The sequence below is a fragment of the Aquarana catesbeiana genome, linkage group LG09, assembly GCF_042186555.1.
Source record: "Aquarana catesbeiana isolate 2022-GZ linkage group LG09, ASM4218655v1, whole genome shotgun sequence".
Taxonomy (NCBI): domain Eukaryota; kingdom Metazoa; phylum Chordata; class Amphibia; order Anura; family Ranidae; genus Aquarana; species Aquarana catesbeiana.
This window is the reverse complement of record NC_133332.1, coordinates 202,899,265-202,922,845: the sequence shown is the minus strand read 5'-3', so window position 1 is coordinate 202,922,845 and position 23,581 is coordinate 202,899,265. Positions and strand designations below refer to the sequence as shown.

Below are 23,581 nucleotides of genomic sequence, written 5' to 3'. Positions count from 1 at the left end.
TACAAAAACATTGAAGGATTATATGCTTTAAACCGCTACCTTTAGCATCATCGTAGTGCATCTTTGAACTCTTCTCAGAAGTACTGCTGTGTGGGTGAATGCTAAGCTCCATGATCTTGTCACAAAGTGCTGGAATGTTTGAATGTATGAGTGCAAGGCCACAGAGCTGACACCTGCTACACTCAACTTATTTTTCTTAAATGTAAAAAGCACCCATCCGACATTGACCTGGTTTTCTCCAAAACAAATTCTAAACCACCCATTTTTTTTTACTTGCAGGACTATCACAAAATAATCAAAAATCCAATGGATATGGGGACAATAAAAAAGAGACTTGAAAATAACTATTATTGGAGTGCAAATGAATGCATGCAGGACTTTAATACCATGTTTACAAACTGTTACATCTACAACAAGGTGAGTGTCTATGTCAAGACCTACTCATGATAATCTATAACAGTGGTTCTCAACTCCTGTCCTCAGGACCCACTAACAGGCCAGGTTTTAAGTATTACCTTGGGGAGATGCAGACTAGAATACTGCAATCACTGAGCAGCAAATGATACCACCTGTGATGTATTTCAGTTATCTTGTAAACCTGGCCTGTTAGTGGGTCCTGAGAACAGGAGTTGAGAACCACTGATCTATATAAATAATTGTACAGGACCAGCTTGTAATATTTTGACAAGGGCCTTTGTAGCAATTGGGCTTTAAAGCCCAATTAAACATTTTATATTTTTACTGTAATGCAGTCAGGATGCATATACAGTAATAAATATGCTGTTTGTTAGTTTTTTTTTTTTTTTCCCTAGCTGCTAAGTGCTGCAGCAAATACATTGTGGAACCAGAATTCTACTCTCACACAAAGGGTGGTGGAGGTTTTGGGTCACTGGAGACTTAAGCCCCATGTGTGTAAGAGCATCAGCCTTGTTCACCAATGTGCTGCCAGCAGGGGTATTATAGGTCTTGCTCCCACATTTAGCAGCTAAAGAAACAAATGTATGAAATAGCTCAGCGTAGTCCTGACTATAGGTCATGTTGTCAACACAGTCTGCATTCAGTGTGGACATTTCTGTTAGTGTTGTCATATACTGTCTATAGCTACGCTCATGAATATTACACCACCATACTACCAATTTGCTGGATTTTGATGGCCTAAAGGGTTAGGGGGAAGGGTTAATTCGAGTCAGAAAAGTTCTTGGATTCTGGTGTTGAGCCCTACTTTTTTTAGTTGAGTGGGGCGAGGTCTGAACTTCTAATTGCTTGCAGGTTTGCTCTGCCTTTAGGCCTGCGACCACACAGGAAATAGATGGACCCTCACCTGTCCTACAAGGGGCAAACAGCAATAAAGACCATTTTAGGTGTTCACCCTTCCACCGTGTATCAAGGTAGCAAATCTGTGTCCAGTTTTTCAAGTGGCTATACTTTTGTGTGATGTAGAAATGCTTCCAGAAATTCACTAAACTTTTTTTTTTATATTTTTAGCTTCTCTTTTCAGTTTTGTAAATGGCAAATCATTTAAAAATTTCAGGCTTTCAGCATGTGCTGAGCCTAAAAACCTCTGTGACCATTTCAGTCCCTTTTATCAGAATGAAGGAAAAGTATGTTTACCAGTAACATTAATTTAGATTCTATTTGTCATGCAGCAAGCGCCTATAGAGAATGAAGGAGAAATGTGGTTCCTATGGTTAACACACACTTTGCTTATTGAGGCTCTCCATGTTACAGATTGATAATTGTCCATAACCGTCTCATCTTTCTCAGTCCACAGACGACATTGTGTTAATGGCCCAGGCCTTAGAGAAGATATTCCTGCAAAAAGTGGCGCAGATGCCCCAAGAGGAGGTAGAATTATTGCCCCCAGCTCCGAAAGGCAAAGGGAAGAAGCCAACCCCACCAGCAGCACAAACGCCAGGTAATGTCCTGGCAGGAACTAAATTATTGGACCTTGGTATCAATTGGTGATCTTTAATCTTAAAGATCTTAATCTTTAATGTCTATGCAACGTGTAATCTCTGGTGAAGTCTGTAGTGCTGCTAACGGGAGTCTAGTAAACCTTTAATTATGGTGGTTTAAATGGATGAATGGACACATAGAGCAGCGGCTCGGCTTGGGTGCCCCTATAGTAAATGGCTTGCTGTAGGGGCATTTAGCCGGAAGGAGGGGCCAGGAGTGCCAGCGGGGGACCCGAGAAGAGCAGGATCTGGGCTGTTATTTTTAAACATATAAAACCCCAAGACTTTAATATCGCTTTAAGTATTTCATCAATTTGGAAGATTTACCATACCAGTGTTAAATTGTATACTGTTGGTACACATAATCTTGTTGGATAATAGCAAGGTTTGTCTTTGAAAGGGATGTCTAAATTTTATTCTGTGTTATGTATTAATGTTCTTACTCTGCTCCTTCAGTTCCATCATTAGAATGAACTTTTCTTGTTTGCAATAGTAATATTACTGTAGCATCCCCTGTTTGCCGCTAGAGCAGAGTTTTATATAGGCTTGGTTTAATCAAGGCTATGGTAGCACAATTGTGCACCACATATACGCAGCGTATAAGAAATGCTTTATTTAGTTTAGTGGTAAACCACACAGATATGTCACCTATAGAATGCCTTCAAAAGCAGTTTGAGCAAGAATTGCTTGTTCCATTGAATTTGGCACACTATACCACTCATACACCTTGTCAAAAATTTGTATTTATAATGCATACATTTTTAAAACACAAACAGCCAAGGATTTAAAGCCTCTGTTTCTATGGGTTCTGATGTTTTCTGTATGATTCTGGCAATCTTTTGTCCACAAGTGGCAGGATCTGTAGTGTTGTTTTTCCACCCTCCATCGGTTTCACCCAATATAAAATGCATGAAAGGAAAATCTTACACCTGTAACAAGTCAATGGCAGCTGTCTTTTATTTATTTATCTCATGCAGGGGTTAGCTAAAGTAGTACATGATAGTTACTCTGGGTGATGCAGTTACTTCATTCCGTTTGTCACTACTTTAGAGCTTTGGCATTCTATGGATTAATCAATGTTTTGTTAAAGGGCCACTATTACATTAAAGCAGGGGTAGGCAACCTTAGAGAGATGGAAATCTACTTGAACAACACTGATGAAGTCAAAGATCACCGGGCACAGTGTCCTGTTAGGGCTGGTTCAAACCAGAATGTGGTGCCAGAAAGGCATGTTCCATGTGTTTCCTGCACTGTGTTCAAAACGCACTGCCTTTGTGATCAACTGTGGGTGATAATACATTAACCCCAAATGTAGATTGTAAATTCAGTGGATATAAAAAAAAGTATTACAAGAGCGTGCAGGGTTTGGGAGTGTGTTATGCTCAGAATGCAGGGTTCAAGAGTACGTTGCGCTTAGACTGCAGTGATCAGGGGTGCATTGCGCTCAGACTGCAGGGATGGGGGGGGGGGGATGGTAATGTGAAGTGTGGTAGAGGACACTGCTATGGGGGTGGTCCTGCCCAGAACAGATCCCTGTGAGCACATGAGACCGAGAGGCGGCACAGTTCTGGACAGGGGGCTGGAAGCAGGAGCTGGCCGAGTGACTTTTCATATTAACAATCTGGTGATTGGTTGCTTGGGACCTAGCAACCAATTACCTGAGGGTTAACTAGAAAAGATAATTTGGCCAGCTTCTCCCCCCCCACCCTCTGTCCTGAGCTGTGCTGCCTCTCGCTCTCTGCTGTTCCCTGATGACAGCGGCGGAGCAGGCTGGGGTGGGGGAGAGAGAGAGACCGAAGGCGCGGCGGAGAGAAGGACTGAAGACGAGGTGGAGGACGGATAGAGGACTGGCAGCTAGCAGTAGGAGGCTATTGTCAGCGGTGCAGGACCTGTTCCCGGTCTTCATGTCACCTACCCGTGGTCAACAGGTAGCCTGCGATCGACGGGTTGCCGACTCCCGTATTTAAGGGACACTATTAAATGTAACATTGGTTTCAAATGAGATCAAGAATGTAAATTCTTTTTTTGCTAAATTGTGTACAAATCAGCCTATATTTATGCACTTACAGTATATTGTAGTTATATGTACTCCCACAAGTGCGTTCTCTTTTGTGTGTGTTAACCAGACACTGCAGATTGTGATCATATGATTACCGGGATCTGCAATGTCAACAAAGCGGTTATGAATGAATTCATTCAGAACGGCTGTGTTTCCTATGCTGTGATTTGGCCCACAGCTGTCACATGGTACCTGGGCCAATCACGACACTCGGTACCATGTGATTAACTGTAGCCAATCACAGATCAGTAATAATCACAGTTGTCATTAATGTAACCCATTCATGACCGTTGAAAACATTGCTTTTACAATGATTATCATTGCAACTGCAAAGTATGTAAAAAAAAAAAAATACAAATTTCTTTTTTAAAAATTGAATGAAAAATGTATTTATTTTTTTAACATGCTGTCACCAGTCAGTGTCCCTGATCACCCCCTCACCAGTCATATGATCAGGGCCACCATCAGGTGGGCACAGGCAATACACTTGTAAGGAGCCCGGCTGGCACCCCCATACAGCAGCATAATGAATGAAACTGTTAGCACAGCAGGCAGCCGCTTGCCCACGCGACGCTAGCAATAGAGAATTACACAAACCCAAGCAGCCACCCTATTCCTCCTCCCTGTGTCCCCACCCGAAGGTGATCCAGCACTCGCACCAGCATGCTTTGCTTCCTTCCCTGCTGAGGCAGAGCCTTCTGCTGCTAGGTTACTTACTGGTTACCGGTGAAAATTGATGAGGACGATTTTGGGTGGGGATGAGAGTTACGTTGTGGAGACTCTCTTCACAATGTAACTCTCATGCCCACCCAGAATCATCCTCCTCAATTTTCTTAATGTAGCTCCATCATCCTCATCCCCACCCAGAATCATCCATCCCTCTCCACAATGTATCCCCATCCCCGCCCAGAATTATCCGCATCCCGAAGAGGGATTGATGATTCTGAGCGGGGATGGGGATACATTGTGGAGAGGGATGGATGATTCTGGGTGGGGAAGGGGATACATTATAGAGAGGGGTGGATGATTCTGGGTGAGGATACATTGTGGAGAGGGATGGGTGATTCTGGGCGGGGATGGGGATACATTGTAGAGAGGGATGGAGGATTCTGGACGGGGTTGGGGATACATTGTAGAGAGGGGTGGATGATTCTGGGTGGTTATGGGGATACATTGTGGAGAGGGATGGATGATTCTGGGCAGGGATGGGGGATACCTTGGGATAAGAGTGTTAAAATAAAAGTGGGTGCACCAAAGGACATGGTGGGATGGCCAGTGGGCGGGCCCTGGGGAATATTCGCATTCAGGCCTCAGGGGGCACTGGCCTAAAGCTGGGTAAGGCACTAAGTGGGTAATTTCTGGTGGCTGTCCTGCATATGATGCTGCACTGCACAGTATGTTAAAAAAACAAACAAACAAAAAAAAAACATTTTATTCAATTTCTTAATTTTACAAAAAATTGTGACAAATTATTACTTAAAAAAACTGGCCTTTTGCCTAAATACCTTAGACTGTCTGCTTTCCAAAAAAAAGGTAATTTGGGGGGGTGTTTGGTCCTAGCATTTTAAAAGCTTCAAGAAATGAAATGGTCCATCAGGATTGATCAATGTTTAAATATATACAATAGTTTGTAGACGCTATAACTTTCACAAACCAATTAATATACACTTATTGTGATATTTTTTTTTTTTACCAAAGATCTGTAGCAAAATACATTTTGGCCAAAATTTATGAAGAAATTTTCTTTTATTGGATATGTTTTATAACAAATTAGAAAATAATATCTTTTATCTGAATTTTTTTTCAAAATGTTTGTTTTTTTTGCAATTTAAAAAGAAAAAAGACCTAACAAACCCAGTGGTGACTGAATACCACCAAAAGAAAACACTATTTGTGTAACTAACAAGGTTTCAAATCCTTCCTTCTCCATTCTATCCAAAACAAAAACAAAAAAGTAAAATGTAATGTGTTTTTTTTTTTTTTCTGTGCCAGTCAATGAATGATAGTGTCCCTTTTAACAAGATCACTTTTTTTTTGTCCAGTAATCACAGAACAAGAAAAACCTGTTGAGAAAAAACCTCCATCTCCCAAACCAGTCGTAGTGGAGCGCAGCTCTCCCAAACCAGTCGTAGTGGAGCGTAGTTCCGGAAGACGAGCTGATCCACCCGTGGAAAGGCGACGGGATCGTTACAAAGGTCACCTAACCGCTTAATTCTGAATGCAGTCACAGTTTTACGGAATGATTTAGAGGAGGATGCTTGTTTAATGGCAAAAAAACATAAACCCCTAAAATATTACAAAGAAATAACATTGTGTGAAAGACTTTACAATTGCAATCACAGTTCGCACACCTGAATTAAATGGTAGCCTTTATACAGGTGTGCCATGCTGGCTGTTCCCATTTTAGGCTTAAGGATGTTCCTGAATGAGAGTTGCCATATACAGGATGTCAGATGTATTTTGTAAAACAACTCCTTACACTGTTCATCACTTTTGGATATTTCAGTCTGTAACAGTGTTTATTTTGTGTAAATATATTTTTGCATTTTCTTAAATGTTATTGTGACCTTCATATGCATTATCCCACAGCCTTGTGTAGAAGCTAGGATTAGTTGGCACAAACTGTAATTTATTTACTTGGTAGAAGTGTCATTAGTTTTAGCAAAATCCGTTTGTACAAAAGAGTGACATTTTTAAACTATTTTATTTATAGCTGCAGCGCAAGCCTCCTCCGTCTCCACCGTGAGCCCAACAGTTCAGCTTACAAATATTGCCCCTGTAGTTTCTCAGACTCCAGTGATCGCTGCGACTCCTGTGCCAACCATAACGGCTAATGTCAACCCTTCGGCTACCACTACAGCACCGCAGCCTCCTGCAGCTGCCCCAGTTCCAGTAGCATCAGTAGTCCCGCCACCCGCCCCTGTTGTTAAGGTAATATAAAATTAGAAATAACTGACTTGTGATTGCTGCTTTTGTCCTGTACTGGATATTCTTATGCCACAGAAACCCTCTTGCCTCATACGCAGACACTCTTCTTAAATTGATGGCAGTGCTCCTTTCTGAATTTTTCTGCGTCTTTCAGCTGTAGTTACCTTTGCCTCATTTGAAGTTGCAAAACTTCTACCCATTACTTTTATTGGACTATAGATCGGGATTTTACCCCAGGACTTGGTTTACACTGAATTGTTGTGTGTTTGAACTCTGCTTTTCTGTTTGTATTCTGAATCTTCACTGGTTGTTGAGTAGAGGCTACCTGTCCCTAAATAAGACAAGAGTTTTCATTCAGCAGCCTCTGGTACTGGTTTTAGGCCAGGGGGGCTTATGCCATAGGTAAAGTAGTCAGACTGAACCCCAAGTATATTTGCACCTCCCTTAACATTGTATGCATGCTGCTATCAAGAAGATAGGGGTTGTGTGTAGTTATAAAGAGGTGACACAGTTGCTAACATGTCATACTTGCCTGCTCTGTGCAGTGGTTTTGCACAGAGCAGCCCTGATCGTCCTCTTCTCGGGTCCCTCTTTGGTGCTCCTGGCCCCTCCCTCCTGTTGAGTGCCCCCACAGCAAGCAGTTTGTTATGGCGGCACCCAAGCTGAGCCACAGCTTCCTGTGTCAATTTAGGCACTCACCCGCGGCCCGGACCCGCCCCCTTTCTCTACTTATTGGCTGACTGACTTTGACAGCAGCGGGAGACAATGGCCCTTGAGGAGGGGAGTCCCGGGCACTCCTGCAACATCACTGGATCTAGAGGGACCTCAGGTAAGTATTAGAGGGGCAGAGGGGGGCTGCTGCACATAGAAGGCTTTTTATCTTAACCCTTTCGCTGCCAAGTCCGTACGTCGTATGGACCTGACAGCGGGGGGGGTATCGCACACAATCCAGTGGCTGCAGCCATCAGGATTGTGTGTGAAACTGACAGGCAGATTACTGGCTGTCAGGTGAAAGCATTTGGTTGCTCACACACCCCCAGTACCGGCAACCCTCCCCACCCCAACCCCACAAAATTTTTTTTTATACATTCAGCTGTCAGCAGGGGACCCCGCTGACAGCTAATGATTAATGTTAAGGATGCAGCGGCCGGCTTTCCAGCCCACTCCTTAGCAACCAACAATGTACAGTGTGTTTTTAAAGAGAAAACGTAAAACGCATGAAAACTGCATGCAAAACGCATTAAAAAAAACGAGGGTTAAAAAACTCAAAATGCACTGCAAAACGTGCCAGGAAAAAACATATCAAGTGCAGCTGCATTGCTGTGAACCTAGTCTAAGTCTTGGTTGAGAAAAGTGGACAATGAGCTTTTGTTGTATGACTGGATACATTTCTACTATTTTCCTGTACATTACAAAGGTGGCTGTACAATATTCTGATAACATAGGACCACATAATCCAAAGTATCTGAAAGAGCTGTGTTGGACATGAAGCTTCATCTTTAATTTTAATCACCATTCAAAAAAAAGTGAAGGTGGTTTCAATTTACAGAACTTTAACTTCCCCAGTGTTTTGGTGACATTTGCTAAATCTTCGGGATTCTTGTGTATAGGGGATACCACGTGCCTGAAATCAGAGTCATACTCTACTTATTTCTCTTTCTTCCAGAAAAAAGGGGTAAAGAGGAAAGCAGACACCACCACTCCCACCACATCTGCCATAACCGCCAGCCGCAGTGAGTCGCCTGTCCCCTTGTCCGATCCCAAGCAAGCAAAAGTGGCCAACAGACGAGAGAGCACTGGGCGCCCAATTAAGGCACCAAAGAAGGACTTGGAGGAAGGAGAAATCCAGCAGAATGCTGGCAAGAAAGGCAGATTGACAGAGCACCTCAAATACTGTGACAGTATCCTGAAAGAGATGCTGTCCAAGAAACATGCCGCATATGCCTGGCCCTTCTACAAACCGGTTGATGCGGAGGCCTTGGAGCTGCATGACTATCATGATATCATCAAACATCCCATGGATCTCAGTACTGTTAAGGTACATGCACCATATACCCACTCTTGCTGGAGATTTTAACCAAAATAACTGGTTTCCTTTTTTGTTGTGTTCTAAATAGGAGGATGAAATTGTACCCTAAAGCTAGCCATACAAGTGGAAATCTAAGCTCAGTTTTAGAGTTTTTTTTTTTTTCCCCATAAAAATCTTATTTTTGCAGTCCAGTTGCAAAAATGCTGAATGCAAATGCAGAAACATCCCGTTGCTTGCTATAGTATTGCTTGACCGGGTTGTTTTTTTTTATTGAATTGTCTAAACATTGCTATATGTATGCCCAACATAATGTTAATACCACCCATGACAATTTTGAAGTCTTTTTAACAGCTGTCATTTGAAAGTAAAAAAAAAAAAAAAAACTATAGCCTGGGAGTCAATCTGCCATTCATGGTTTTGTTTTCTTGGGTTTGAGCTAATAAATTAAAACTGCTTTTGAATTTGGTAAAAAACACCACAGTGCTAGGAAAGCTATTTTCAATCTTCTTCCCCAGTGCCAGTCATTGAAACAGTGGCAAATCTGTGTGGATCATTCAATTTTATGAAGTAATTTTTTCAATCAAAAAATGACAAAGATCTCTGGAAGCTAGCAATAAGGGTTGTGGTGTTTTTCATGTTGCTGTGATTGCATGCTGCAGTTCGAGAACATAGCTGCTACACTCAGGCTTATTCATTCATCAAGGCAACATTCAGATCTCATTTTATTGTGCAGCAGTGTATAATAGAATAAAATGCTGTCTGGTGTTATATGTAGATATAAAAAATTAACAAAAATATATAATAACCAAAACATAAAAAGTCCAATCACTAAGTGAAAAAGTGTGAGAAGACTTCATAGGGCATGTGTCCAATGAAAAGACTGTAGTTAATTCCTCAGTGGCAAATAAAATGGTGTGATCAAAGAGGTAGCTGTAGGCACATTCAAAACGGGATAAGCATTCGTCTGATGGAAAACTGTAAATAAAAACTTCTTACCAGACAAGGTGGACCCACCTGTCATACGACAGTGGGTCAATCGGGCTTATACCAGCCGAGGCCAGATGGTCATCGGAGGAACCAACTCTGATATAGATAGAACCTGTAGAGGAATTGCTCTGGATGCAGGCGTTCGATCAATCAACAGGAGTGGATCTCGGTGTGGCACAACCACATATCCGGAACTCAAAGGGATCCTGAAAGTGGATGTTCTTTGGATCTCAAAAGTAAGCACCAGAAACCAGCAACCAAGTGGTAGATTATTGCATTGGAACCATTATGCAAAAAATGAAAAAAGGCTCTATATAGTGCAGGTCATAAAATTTAAAGATATTTAATCTCGATAAAAATGTACAAACATCCGTTACAGATGACTGCATAAAATCTGATCACCAGCAAAATAAAAAGAAAAAGCAATGTGGGGATCAAAACTGATGCGTTTCGACCTAATGGCCTTCAACTAGGAGCTGCACCATATGGAGCCTTTTTTCTTTTTTTGCATTATGGTTCCAATGCGATAATGTATCACTTGGTCGCTGGTTTCTGGTGCTTACTTTTGAAATCCAGAGAACATCTGCGCTGAGGATCCCTTTGAGCTGCAGATATCTGTTTGTGCCACACCGGGAATCCACTCCTGTTGATTGATCGAACGCCTGCATCCAGAGCAATTCCTCTACAGATTCTATTTGCATCAGAGTTGGTTCCTCCGATGACCACCTGGTCTCGGCCGGTAAAAGCCCGATTGACCCGTATGACAGGTGGGTCCACCTTGTCTGGTAAGAAGTATTTATCTACAATTTTCCATCAGACGAATGCTTATCCCGTTTTGAATGTGCCTACAGCTACCTCTTTGATCGAACCATTTTATTTGCCATTGAGGAATTAACCACATTCCTTTCATTGGACACGTGCCCTATGAAGTTTTCTCACACTTCTTCACGTAGTTATTTGACTTTTATATGTTTTGGTTATTATATATTTTTGTTGATTTGTGTTTATAGTACTTCTAATCAATATTCACTTATACACACCTATATGGTGTCATCCCTAGCGCTACACTTTTTTATATTTTATTTACGTGGACTTTGTTGGTTTTGGTGTTAGCAGCTTTAATTTGGTTTAGCACAGCAATTTCCCCTCTTGTTTATATACCCTGTTTCCCCGAAAATAAGACCTAGCGTGATTGTCAGTGATGGCTGCAATATAAGCCCTACCCCCCAAATAAGCCCTACCCTGTTTCCCCGAAAATAAGCCCTTGCCTGAAAATAAGACCTACAAGGACTTTAACGAGGGTTTATTTGGAGGGTAGGGCGTATATTGCAGCCATCACCGACAATCACGCTAGGTCTTATTTTCGGGGAAAACAGGGTATGTAGAAATGGCCGAAGTAAAGATCACAGCAAATGCCCTACCAAGCAGTGTTAGGCCTCTTGCACATGATACTCCTGTTTAAACATCTACTTTTTCAGAAGTTTTTTCGTTTATATGCATTCGCGTATTTTTGCATGCACTCGGGCATTTTTGCGAAAATGCGCGAAAACAGATTCTCGCGTTCTCGTTCTGCACCATATGTAAATGGGCATTTGCATGCATGAGGCATAAATTGCTGACCAAAAAAGATTTTTTTTTTTTTTTCATTTTTTTAACTGCATAGGCACATTACAATGAATGGGCTGTATTTTAGCTCAGTAAAAAAATAAAGCCGTACTGAGCTTTTTTTAAGCTGCAGTGTGCAAGAGGCCTTAGTAATATTAAAGCTTTGTTTGTTTTTTTTCTAATAAAACAACAAACATGTCATACTTACCTGCTCTGTGCAATGGTTTTGCACAGAGCAACCCAGAGCCTACTCTTTTTGTGTCCCCTGCTATCGCTTTGGCCCCTCTTGGGTGCCCCCATAGAATGCTGCTTTCTATCAGGCCGCTTGTGCAGGCTCGCTCTTGAGCCGCTCTGTCTGTGTCTATTAACACAGATAGAGTGGCTCCCCCCCACCCCCCACCACTGCCTCGTTGGATTTAAATGACAGCAGAGGGAGTCAGTGGCTCCTCCTGCTATCAATCTACCCAGTGAGGTCGGACAGAGCTGGGAGAGCCTCTGATCTCATGAACAGCACTCGATGGGGACTGGGCTCAGGTAAGTTTAAGAGGGTCTGGGGGAGATTTTGTGACTCGGAAAGTTTTTTTTAATCTTCATGCATAGACATACATTAAGGTAAAAAAAAAAAAAAAACAACCTTCGGGCTTAAGAACCACTTTTGTGACCTGGACTGTTGTACAGAACCCCTGAGACTGAACTGTCCCTGCTATAGTCCAAGTTGGCTAGATATCCTTCTTAAAGTCACCCCTAAACCAGGAGATATGCTTTGTTGATGCTGTGCAACTGCAAACCCTATCTTCTTGTAAGTTTTCCTCTCCTGGCTTGTTGCCGGTTCTGAGTGTCATAAATATGACACCTATGCAAGACCTAAACTGAAAAAAAAATTCTCGCCTCCGATGTCTCATTAAAGAGAACCTGTCACAAATACATTATATCACGTAGGGGACTTTTGGTCCCCAATGTGATATAAATAAAGTTAAAGTGGAATAAAAGTGCCAAGAAATAGTTACAAGTGATCTTCAGGCCTAACATTATCTTAAAGACCAAAAAAAAAAAAAAATGGATCCTGCTCCTTTTTAAAGTGGTTGTAAACCCTTACAAACCACTTTTCACTATGGGTCAGCCTATGATAAGGCTTACCTGTAGGTACCGTGGATATCTCCTAAACCTGCAAGGTTTAGGAGATATCCACTGTATCAGCATGTGCCGACGTTTTCGGCATATGCGCACTGAAGAAACGGCTCGTTCGCGCCGATACATCAGCTGATGTGCCGTGACCTGCAGCTCCCGCACGCAGGGAATGACGTCATCGCCGCTCCGGCCTACTACAGCGCCGGAGCCCGCAAACCCGGAATTAACATACTGGAGATATGTCGCCGGTCACAGCGATGTATGGGGACCCCTGCACTAGCTTCTATCTGAGGTAAGTATTTCATAATGAGCTAGTGTGCAATGCATATTAAAGAAATCGATTTTGGACAGCCGCCCCCGATAAAAGCCTTTATTTTAATGAATGGTCAAAATTCATGTGACAACAGAAGCAGGACAAACGGCTGATGCGTTTCACAACATCATGGTTGCTTAGTCATTGATGCATACTAGCTCATTATGCCTTTTGTCTTGCGGGGTTTTTCTTTTTTTGGATGGGTTTACAACCACTTTAAAGCATGGTATACAGCACAGTGCTTGTGCTGTCATTTGGCCCCATGTAACACCTAAAAAAACCTTGCTAATCCTGCCAGTTTCTACCCTCCCCCCTGTGAATTGACCATGGTTCATCATGGTTGCTGAGCCCTGACACTGTGGTCAGTTTATGTGCCTCCGTCATTCGCAGCCCTGCCATCTGTCTCCTCCTGTGTCCTCCTCCAGCTAGTGACAGTGCCCGTCTCCTCCACTCCTGCTGCTTGAATAACTGTAACATTTATGCATCAGAGCTGTCTCCTCTTACAGTGTCTGATTTATAGAAAACAAAATGCTGTAAATGCCTCATTTCATAGCCGAGATCTGCGATCACCTGGCCGGATTTTTCCTCCTCTCCTCCTCCTCTCCTCCTCCTCTCCTCCTCTTGACTTATATCAACGGGGGATTCTTGGCCCCTCCTGCTGCATCTGTCAGAGGAGCAAAGGAGAGTCAGCCGGTTATGCTTTTTTTTGGCCAATTTGTTGTTAGGCAGGTTAAAAAACACAAATTGCTGCAAAAATGCACATACATACCTTTCTGTAGCTTCTCCATTGAAGTCTATTGAACCAAAAAAAGCACCGCTTTGCGTTGAAAGAAGTAATTTCCTTTCCAAATACGCAGCGGCTGAAAAAAGTATAGATGTGAACGTGTCCTGTAGGAAGCCATGTTAAATGAACTGTAGTGCGTTTCTGCAAATACCGCATAGGTGTGAACCAGGCCTAAGATGTTTAGTAGCAGCAGCATGTTGTTGCATTCTGTATGCAGGCCAACTAATCGGCTGGCCAATTGATTATGAAAAAAGTTGACAACTATTTTCATAATCAATTTGTTGTTGATTAATCGATTAGTTGTTTTAGCCCTAAGTAGGAGACCGTGCTGATGGTGTATAAATGTTGGACAGTACAGGACGCAGGCACGTGTTTATAGATGTGTACCTTCAGGTGATTGAACATTGGCAAAGCTGTTGGGGAACGAGCTCCCTGGGTGCCTTCCCCTATATCCCTAACCTCTTTTTTTTGAGTCCTCAGTTTTGTGCTAGTGTCTGAAGGTGAAGGATCTTTTCTCCTTCACAGGAAAGATCATCATCTTAGCTAGCTTATTATTTTTCATTATTTTATCTTCAGTTTCTTCAGTCTACCCCTCACTGTCTTCTAATGTCAACATAGACAGGATTGGCCCAAACTCCGTAAAACCTTGGGAGCAATATCCACACCCCATGCTGTGATGCTGTGAAAATGGGGCTATGTTCGTAAATTTACTTTACTTTGCTTACTGTCAGGTTGATGACTCGATATTGCATGATGCTGCTGGTCATACACTTTACCACTTCTGGCTAGAGCACTTATAAGTCTACACTGGGCTTACTGCATACTCCTTACTTGACATGCTTACATGTGGTGGAACTCCAGTGGAAACCAGGCGAAAGTGAGTCAGTACAAAATTGCAGGCAAACATTCGGTCTGCTGAAGGCTCTCAACACTCAAATTCAGTCTGACAATGTGTCCCTTGCACTAGAGCAAGAACCGGTTCCAACACTGGCCTCCATATCCAATTCTAGCTCGGTTTCATGCATGCAACAAGTTTTCTATTTGACTAAAGCAGATTTTACTGCTTCTTTGTCACATTTCTTTGGAAAGAGAAGGGCCTTAATACAGCCGCCTTTGTGTATGGTCTAAAAAGGTAATTTCTCTTCTGCTTCTGTTTCTCAGCTTGAGTCAGATCCCGATATGCTTGTATTAGAAGGGGATGGGAACGTAGAAAAGAAAATTAAGAGGATATTGAGGTACTATTGGTGGAAACTGCGGAAGATTCTTCTTTCCTCGGTTTGTCACTATATTGAATAGGGAATTTCAAGCAGCTTGCTACCCAACATTAAAAAGCTCATTGCTTCTGTCTGCAGAAGCCTTGGCATTGTAAAGACTGGATACTCCATCTCTCCATGCATCTTAGGGTACAGGGAGACCTGCAAAATTCTGCAAAAATCCTTGTTCGTGAACTGATTGAATGTGCAGGCTACTGGACCACTCCAAAATGCTTTTTCACCCCCCCCCCCCCCCCCCCCCCAAATCTTTGCTGTTCTCTATTAAGTGTTTCAGAGTTTGCAAAGATAGGGTTTATTCCTATGGTCAATCCTACTGTCTGTCCTAAACAGACCTTTTACTGTACCAATTAAAGGAGGTTCCTCTTCTTTTTTTTTTTTTTAACAAGATTCTGCCGATAGAAAGTTTGAGATGCTCTTAAAGGTTCTCTTCACCTGCAACCAGCTCTTGCTGCAATTACAATATGTCAAACTGCAGCTAACTGGACTAGGACAAAAGAACAACCAACATGACCTAGTATTTTAGAATCGTGCTGTTACGGAGCAGTTACAACAATTGCGTTATGCTCTGCTTTTTTGTGTGGACAAATCTCCAGAATGGCTCTAATCTCCACTCCCATGTGCAGAATCTTATGGATGAAAGCTTGGACAGCTGAAGCTGCCTGCAAAAGATTGTTGTTTGGTAAGACGCCTGACGACCTCATCAAAAAGTCACAGGTGGGGAAGGTTTTACTTCAACGGTGGAAGGGGGGCCCTAGCTCCTCTAAACGCAGAGCACCTGTTCACTCTAACCAAGCTTCAACTTTAAGTTCAGTTCTTTCTTTCGGTTCACTGCTTGGCCCACAAAAACCACCCTTCCTCAAAATTCTCTAAAGAATAAAGGGGCTCTCTCATTCCCATGTCTGTTATAGTTTTGCCTCTCTCTCTGGGTCACAGATGTTCCAAACCTGTGGGTTCTATCGGTAGTTTCACTACTTTCTTCGTTCAGATCAACCGTAAAATGCCCAAGGACAACTAAATTTGCAGAATGCCCTGAACCACTTTTTGTCCCAGGGAGTCATTGTGCCAGTATCACCACAAGACAGGTTCAAAGGGTTCTACTTAAACCTGTTCACTGTACCAAAGTGTAATAGGTATTTTTCTTATTCTGGATTTAAAAGTCCTCGGCAAATTCCTTCAAATTCCAAAGTTTCACATGGAGTCCGTAAGATCAGTAATTGCCTCTCTAAGACCTGGAAAATACCCAGTATCTCTGAACAGCCAGGTTTTCTAGTTCGTTCAACTGCCCTTTGGCCTATCCTCTGCTCCCCAGTGTTCGCAAAGATCTTATCACCTCTACTTGCCCTTCTCAGGACTCAGAGTATCCAACTTACAGGCTATCTAGGCGACCTTCTTTTAAAAGGCTCCTGCCCCTTGCAGCCATCAGAAAATTCTTCACAAGACAATTCAGATGCATCATCCTTTTGGCTGGGTGATTCATTTTAGTAAATCCAGCCCTCTCTTCCCCTGGAATACTTGGATCTGGCCCTGGACACATCCTAAGCAAAAGTCTTTGTTCTAGAAAAGAAAGTTCTTTCTCTAAGAGCACATGCTCAAAAATTTAGATCCAAAAGACATCCTACAATGGGATTCTCCATGCAATTTTCAGCTCTAATGGTAACCGCCTTTGAGGCATTTGCTCAATTCCATTCAAGAGCTCTATAACTTAACAACATCTTTTCAACCTAAAAAAAGCAGGCTCCTTCTCTAGATTTTACCCATGCTCCTGTCCTGCCAAGACAGGAATTGCCTAACAGCAGGGAAGTCCTTCCTTCCCTTTCACAGTAAACAAATTACGCATCTCTCTCTGAGGCTGAGGAGGGTTGTTCCAAACCCTAACAATCCAAGGAACGGTGTCAGCAATGCTCCCTACAAAAATCCTGGAGCTCAGAACAGTCGGGGTAACCCTGTAGCACTGGACCCATTCAAGGTGCAGTCAGGCAATGCCACAGCGGTGGCCTACATCAGCTATCAAAGGGGCACAAGAAGTCTGACTGCCTTAAACAAAGCGAACCAGCTCATCTCATTGACTGTGGTCCACATCCCAGAAGTGGAAAACTGGAAAGCGTATCATCTCTGCTGCCATTGCGTGGATAAGGAAAAAATGGGCCTTCATCTGGATATCTTCAATTGAGTATGCAAAAAATGTGGGGTCCCAGATGTGGACATCCTAGCCTTAAGAATTAACTACCTCTGTTGCCAAAACCAGCAATCCTCATTCTCTCCCCCCAGATGCCTTAATAATCCTCTGGTCTCACTTAATGATAATTTAGGTCTTCCTTCCAGTTAGAATCCTACCTTGTCTGTTCATGGAAATGTAGAGCAAGAGCGGAAAATGGTGATTCTAATTGTACCAAACTGGGCTCAGAAAAACCTGGTCCACAGACATACTCCAGCTTATAGCATATGACAGGTCTGCTATCTCAAGGCCTTCTATTTCATCCTGCTTCTTAGTCTCTGGCTTTTAAACCTAATTCCAGGTTTTCATCATTTTTTAAATAGTTCTTTGAACCAAGATGGTCTAATTATTTTTATATATATTTATATAATATTTTCTTCACTAACACATGCAGTGGTTGCGTGCGCAGTATAAACCGTATGTGGCATAAATACAGTATACATCGCTGTGTTTCCAGTAGGGGGAAGGGAACTTCCCGTTCTGCTTTCGGAACAAAATTGAGTCTGGCTCAGGTGGAGATCATGATGTCATCTGTATGCCTCTTTACCTCAGCCAGTCAGAGGAAGCCTTGTATTAATTTATAAAGTACAAAGCCGCCTGCGAATGGTTAAGCAGCGCTCAGCTCAACTTGACTTTGTTCCAGAATGGGAAGTTCTATCCTGCTGCTGGAACACAACATTGTATACTGTATGTAGCTAATGCTACATACAATTTATACAGCTTTCACATCTGCTGCATGTGTTAGTAAAATTCACTGAAACCTGGAGTTAAAGGGGTTGTAAAGTCAGAATATTTTTTATCTTTATGCATTATATGTGTGCAGCAGCCCCCCTCGGCCCTCCTAATACTTACCTGAGCCTCATCTCTGGCCAGCGATGTCCACGAGTGTCTCGGCTGTCCGGGACCCATCCTCCTAATTGGCTGGGACACAGCAGCGGCGCCATTGGCTCCCACTGCTGTCACTCAGTCAGCCAATCACATGGACACATGGAGCTGCAGCTCGGCTTGGGTGCCCTCATAGCAAGCTGCTTTCTGTGGGGGCACTCAGCAGGAGATAGGGGCCCATGAAGAGGAGGATCCAGGCTGCTCTGTGCAAAACCACTGCAATAGAGTAGGCAAGTATAACATGATTGTTATTTTTATAGAAAGCAAAACAAGACTTTACAATCACTTTAAAGCAATAATAAAACCAAACGCAAACATATTGCAGCTTACCAGTTCTTAGATGCAATGTCTTCATTAATTTTCTTTTTCAGGCTTTCTTTCCTTTATTTTCATCTGGTGATCCAGCCAGTAAGTAGGTTGTTTTTCAACAGAACAAGCTCTTTTGCAGATGTAGTAGAGTGTTAAGACAAACCATTTCCACAGACAGGGGTACTTAAATTCATCAACTTTTATTTAAAGTATTCACGTAAAACCTTTATCCCAAAAGGAAAAATAACTGTTGCTGTCACTGCTTGTGTAACTTTAGTGTATCTAAATCTGCTAATACATCTAACACTCCCCTTCCTCAGACTAACAGTGCTACTGACCAAAGATGCCTCTTAATTCAGATTGGGGGCACTATATTACAGGAGGGGGTGTTACTGGCCAGATCACCAGGTAAAAACGGGGGGGGGGGGGGGGGGGGCTTAAATGAATGCAGCCACCACGTTTACCAATTGGTAAGCTGCAACATATTACATTTTTGGTTTTGGGCTAATACCACCTTAAGCTTTAACTTAATTGCAGATCCAACTTTTTGTCCACAAGATTCTCACAGCGGTAATCGAGGTTGGGTTTTCTGACCCTTGTTATTTGGGTTTGTTGGCACAGTTCTGCCCTTTCTTCTATTCATTGCTTGGGGATGGTGTATGAATACACTGCCTGTGTCCTGTACTGTACAATTAGATCATTTTTGGCCTGAAGATTACTTATGTGAAACTATTTTATAACGCTTTTTTTCACTATTACCTTGTTAATGTCACATTGGAAGGAATTTTGACTTGACTGTAAATTCCATATCTTGGAGTACAGTACAGGACATAGACCACCCCCTGCTGATCCTTGTTCCAAAATGGAGCACTCATTAAGTGGGATAAGGGTATAAGGGAAGTGCCTGCCGGGGCAGGTCCTCCTCCTATAGGCTTTACCAGTGTCCCAATTTTCTGTTGGTACATGTCTATAGCTAATGGTGTATAAATACACTCCCCCTGTGTTATGTAATGTAAACCAAGATATGGAATTACAGGTATGTAGAAATTCTTCTTCTGCTTAAAACCTATGTAGTTAAAGTGATTATAAAGGTGTTTTTTTTTTTTTTTTGTTTTGTTTTTTTAATAATAAACATGTTATACTTACCTGCTTTGTGCAAGGGTTTTGCACAGAACAGCCCCAATCCTCCTCTTCTGGGGTGCCCTGCTGACCCTCCTGGCTCCTCCTCTTCATCGGGTGCCCCCACAGAGAGCCCCTTTCCGTGGGGGCACCCTCACAAGTCCCGCTGTTGCATCTATTGCCACAGACAGCAGGACTTGGCCCCACTCCCATGTCACTGGATTGACAGCAGCGGGAGCCGATGGCTCCTGCTGCTATTAATCTATCCCATGTGGACAGAGAAAGGGGCTGGAGTCGCTGGGCTCATGCACATCGCTGGAACGGACGGGCTCAGGTAAGAAAAATGGGGAGCTCTGGGGGCTGCTGCAGCACAGAAGGTTGTTCACCTTAATGCATAGAATGCATTAAGGTGAAAAACCTGGAGACATTTTACAACCATTTTAAGGTTTGTTGAATTACTATTGTTCAACGTGTTTTTTTTTTTTTTTTTTTTGTTTTTTTTCTAGCTTACTCTGGTCTCAATGCTCAGTGGTCATTTTTGTCAATCAGATGTGTTATTTTATTTAAAATGTACTTTTCTAAAGGGAAAAAAATACATGCTGTTCTGTATCCTGTAAAATTGTTGATGTGTGTATGTATGTATAGACTGTGTGTGTGTGTTCCACAAAGTTCAGTGTATGAAAGATTTTTGACAGGAAACTGTAACTGTTGCTCTGGTTTTCCTTTTTACAGTCACAGTAACAAAAGATGTAATGCATTAAAGCTGTGTTTGGGAAAACTCTTCTTTTCATTCAGCCTGTACAGTAAGCACTGAGCATCTGGTGCTGAGACTTAGACTTCTGGCTGGAGCAAACCCATGATATCAGGTTGCTCTTGTTCCTCCCTCAATCACAGAACACCTTGCATTCTGTGAAAAGGATGCAAGTAGTTTTCTGAATGGAGGATGTTCAGAGTGAGCAACCCCACTATTGTATTGTGTACTCCAGATGGAAGTGTAAAGGCTGGTACACACAGGCTGAATATCAGCCGGTTCAGCAGAAACCGGCTGACATTTGGACCGTGTGTACAGCAGCTTGTCTGACCGAATCTGGTGTAACAACTGGCTTTTATCGAACAGGCATGCTGGAAAACCAACATCCGATCAGCGCTTGCAGTCAATGACAATTTTAAGGCAGTTGCAGCAACATGTTTGTCCTTTTGGGATAAAGATTTAGCATTAATGATTAAAAGCTGACCATTGTAAGCACCCTTATCAGCGTTAAATGGTTTGTCTCAACCCTCTCGTTCACACTAGATTTGATCACTAGCTTTGGTAAGCTGTAATATATTACATTTTTGCTTTCGGGTTTAGATTTTAATTTTGTGTATCATTTTCTGATAGCCTCCATGTTCCCATATGAATAGGTTTCTACTAAAGAGACTGTTTTACTGACCTCCTGAAGCTGCAATTTGCCTGGCTTCATTCATTTCCAAGCCTCTGGCTGAATAATTGAAGTCTTGGCAAATAAACACATCTTAAAATGTAATTTCTTTGTAATAGAGCCCCATCACCAGTCCAGTATCCTCTTCTCTGTGCTGCAGAGAATAACCACCTCTGGGTGTGTGGTAACGACCATCTCTCCTTTACTAAGTTTGAGCGAAAGCTGTCCAATCAGCTGGGAGTATAAACATTGCTGATTGTAGAGTTCCATCTCATACTCAGCAGGGGACATCGGACCGCTGCCAATTGATCTTGCAGCTTGAGGTCTGGATTCTGTGTGGAGAAGTATGTTTGTTTCCTTTTTTAGAAACCACTCAAAATATTAACAAGACTAATAATTTATATATTATCTCACCAGCTGGTGTAACCTCACAATGTTTACTTTGTCTCTCATTGCAGAAAAAAATGGATGCCCGGGAATATCAAGATGCTCAGGCTTTTGCTGCCGATATACGGTTAATGTTCTCAAACTGTTACAAGTATAACCCACCTGACCATGAGGTAGTCGCCATGGCCAGGAAATTGCAGGTGATTAGTATGCAAACACACTAATAGACTGCTCCAACACTGCTGCATATTATGCTATATGTCTCAGCCTTTTACAGATAGTAAGGTTAGCGAATATGACTACACCATCTGCAAGCACAAGAATTTATGCCACCCTGATAAAGAGAGATCTGTATTTTTTGTTTGAATTATTTATCTTTATTCCTGTGATCCTGTTGTATATGAATGTCTTTATTTGATCCATTTTACCCATAGCAGTTATTGACATGCTTTCCTTAACTAGCTAAGCTGGGCCTTTCTCCATACAGAGAATAAAGTTCTAGGCTGCATGTGAATAAATATGGAATTTAAATTACATAATGGCATCTTGTTGCATGAAATTTCTGCACACTGTACAGTGTCAGGCTGAACAAGGTGGATGGAGCCAGATAAACAGAGTTCAAGATGGGTACAAATTGCATCCCGTGTTTCGCAGCAGCTGGCGCTTCTCTAAGTCTCAGCAGTGGACTGTTCCTTTTGTGTCCTCATGTCCAGTAAAGGGCTATGGACCCTGCATTGGTCTTGATGATGTTGGAAGTCCTGTGACCACTGGGGCATAGAGGAAAGTAGGCTGCAGGGACCAGTCTTACAGTGTGGAGGGAGCCTGCAGAAGTTGAGAATCAGTAAAATTGCTATCTTAATCCTACAGTACAGGGCACTTTTAGTCATAGACCGTGGGTTATATGTGGCTACCTTCAGATGACTGGACGGTTGCAAAAGTCGTCTTCCAGGACGGCACCCTGAGAGATGACTGGTCCACCTGACAGGAAACACAATCAAGATAGAGGTTAAAAAACCCTGCCCCTCACTGTGCTCCTCAGTTTTTGATTGTGTTTCCCCACAGCGAAACAGTTTATTTTTTTCTGCTAATAGACCTAAGGCCGTGGGCTGGAAGTCTCCTCCTGAGAGCTAGACCGCAGGTTTGAGAAGCCTCTGGGTCTGGTAGGGCTTGCCCTTCCTGGGGGGTTTTCCCCTATCTTTCTCAGGGGGGGCGGCGAAGAGCCCCTCTTGAGAACTGGAGGACCCTGGGCACAGGGGAGATCCCCAGAACTCCAGGGACCACTATTCCTGCTCCCTTTCTCCTTACCTGACGGAGTCAAGAGGTTGGAACTTGCCTTCTATTCTGCTTCCCCATAGGTTCAAGTGGTCCCCTCCTATGGACGGGTATGTGACAGTTCGGTGCTGGTGTTACAGAGGTCCGTATGCTCTCCCCTCCGGGCGCTGGCGGCGTGTGTTTTTTCGTCCGGCGCCATTTTGCGGTTGGCCTTTCCTCTCATGGGAGGAAGTGAGGTCACGGCGCGCCCATTGCTAGAGCGGTTTCCGGCCTATAGGCCTCGGGAATATGGCGGCGGCGTCCGGAGCAGCGTGAAGAGGGAGCCCGCAGCTCGGTTTTCTGACGGTGGACTACAAGAAGCACCTAAAAAGGAGGGGATTCCTTTCAGAGGAGGCAGCATTATCGGGCAAGGAGCAGGTGTCCACCACTCGCTAGCTTCAATATGGAGCAAGAGGAGTCTACTTCAGCAGCCGTTCTGGAGGCCACTGGGGGTGAGTCTACCGGGCTGGAGGAAGTAATGGAGGGGGTGGGTCCCCTAGCCTTACCCTCACAGGGGACCTTTGGTCTGTTTTCCTTACTGGCTAAAATGGGCTTCTTTTCTTTTAGAGACAGAGGTTGCCCAGAGTGTTGCCAGTAGACCTAAGTCCAAAAATCCTTCCCGGTCCAAGAGTGTGGGTACTGCAATGACAAATTGGCAGCAGAACACACAAAGCCATTTTGTTACAAGTGCATACAGAAGTTGTCTGGGAAGGAGACTTCAGAGGTTATGAGAGATTTTCTCTCAGTTCAGTCTGAAATGCTGTCCACCCTCAAAGCCTTTCAGGCAAGTCTGAATACTAGGCAGGATAGCAGAGAGGGCTTATCCTCCCAGGGAAGTGCTTCTACAAGTAGTAGGCTGGTAAGCACTGTAC

The 23,581-nt window shown here is 43.0% G+C and overlaps 1 protein-coding gene across 10 annotated transcripts in view; it reads left to right on the top strand.

Moving 5' to 3' along the window:
• Positions 1-23,581, top strand: part of BRD3 (bromodomain containing 3) — a 123,631-nt gene that overhangs the window by 34,235 nt on the left and 65,815 nt on the right. For all 10 annotated transcript variants that reach the window (XM_073599584.1, XM_073599583.1, XM_073599582.1 and 7 more), the window contains 6 exons: positions 280-417; positions 1,765-1,915; positions 6,057-6,209; positions 6,728-6,945; positions 8,609-8,980; positions 21,470-21,598. In XM_073599584.1, coding sequence (XP_073455685.1) covers positions 280-417; positions 1,765-1,915; positions 6,057-6,209; positions 6,728-6,945; positions 8,609-8,980; positions 21,470-21,598 — 1,161 coding nt within the window. The remainder of the gene's footprint in view (positions 1-279; positions 418-1,764; positions 1,916-6,056; positions 6,210-6,727; positions 6,946-8,608; positions 8,981-21,469; positions 21,599-23,581) is intronic.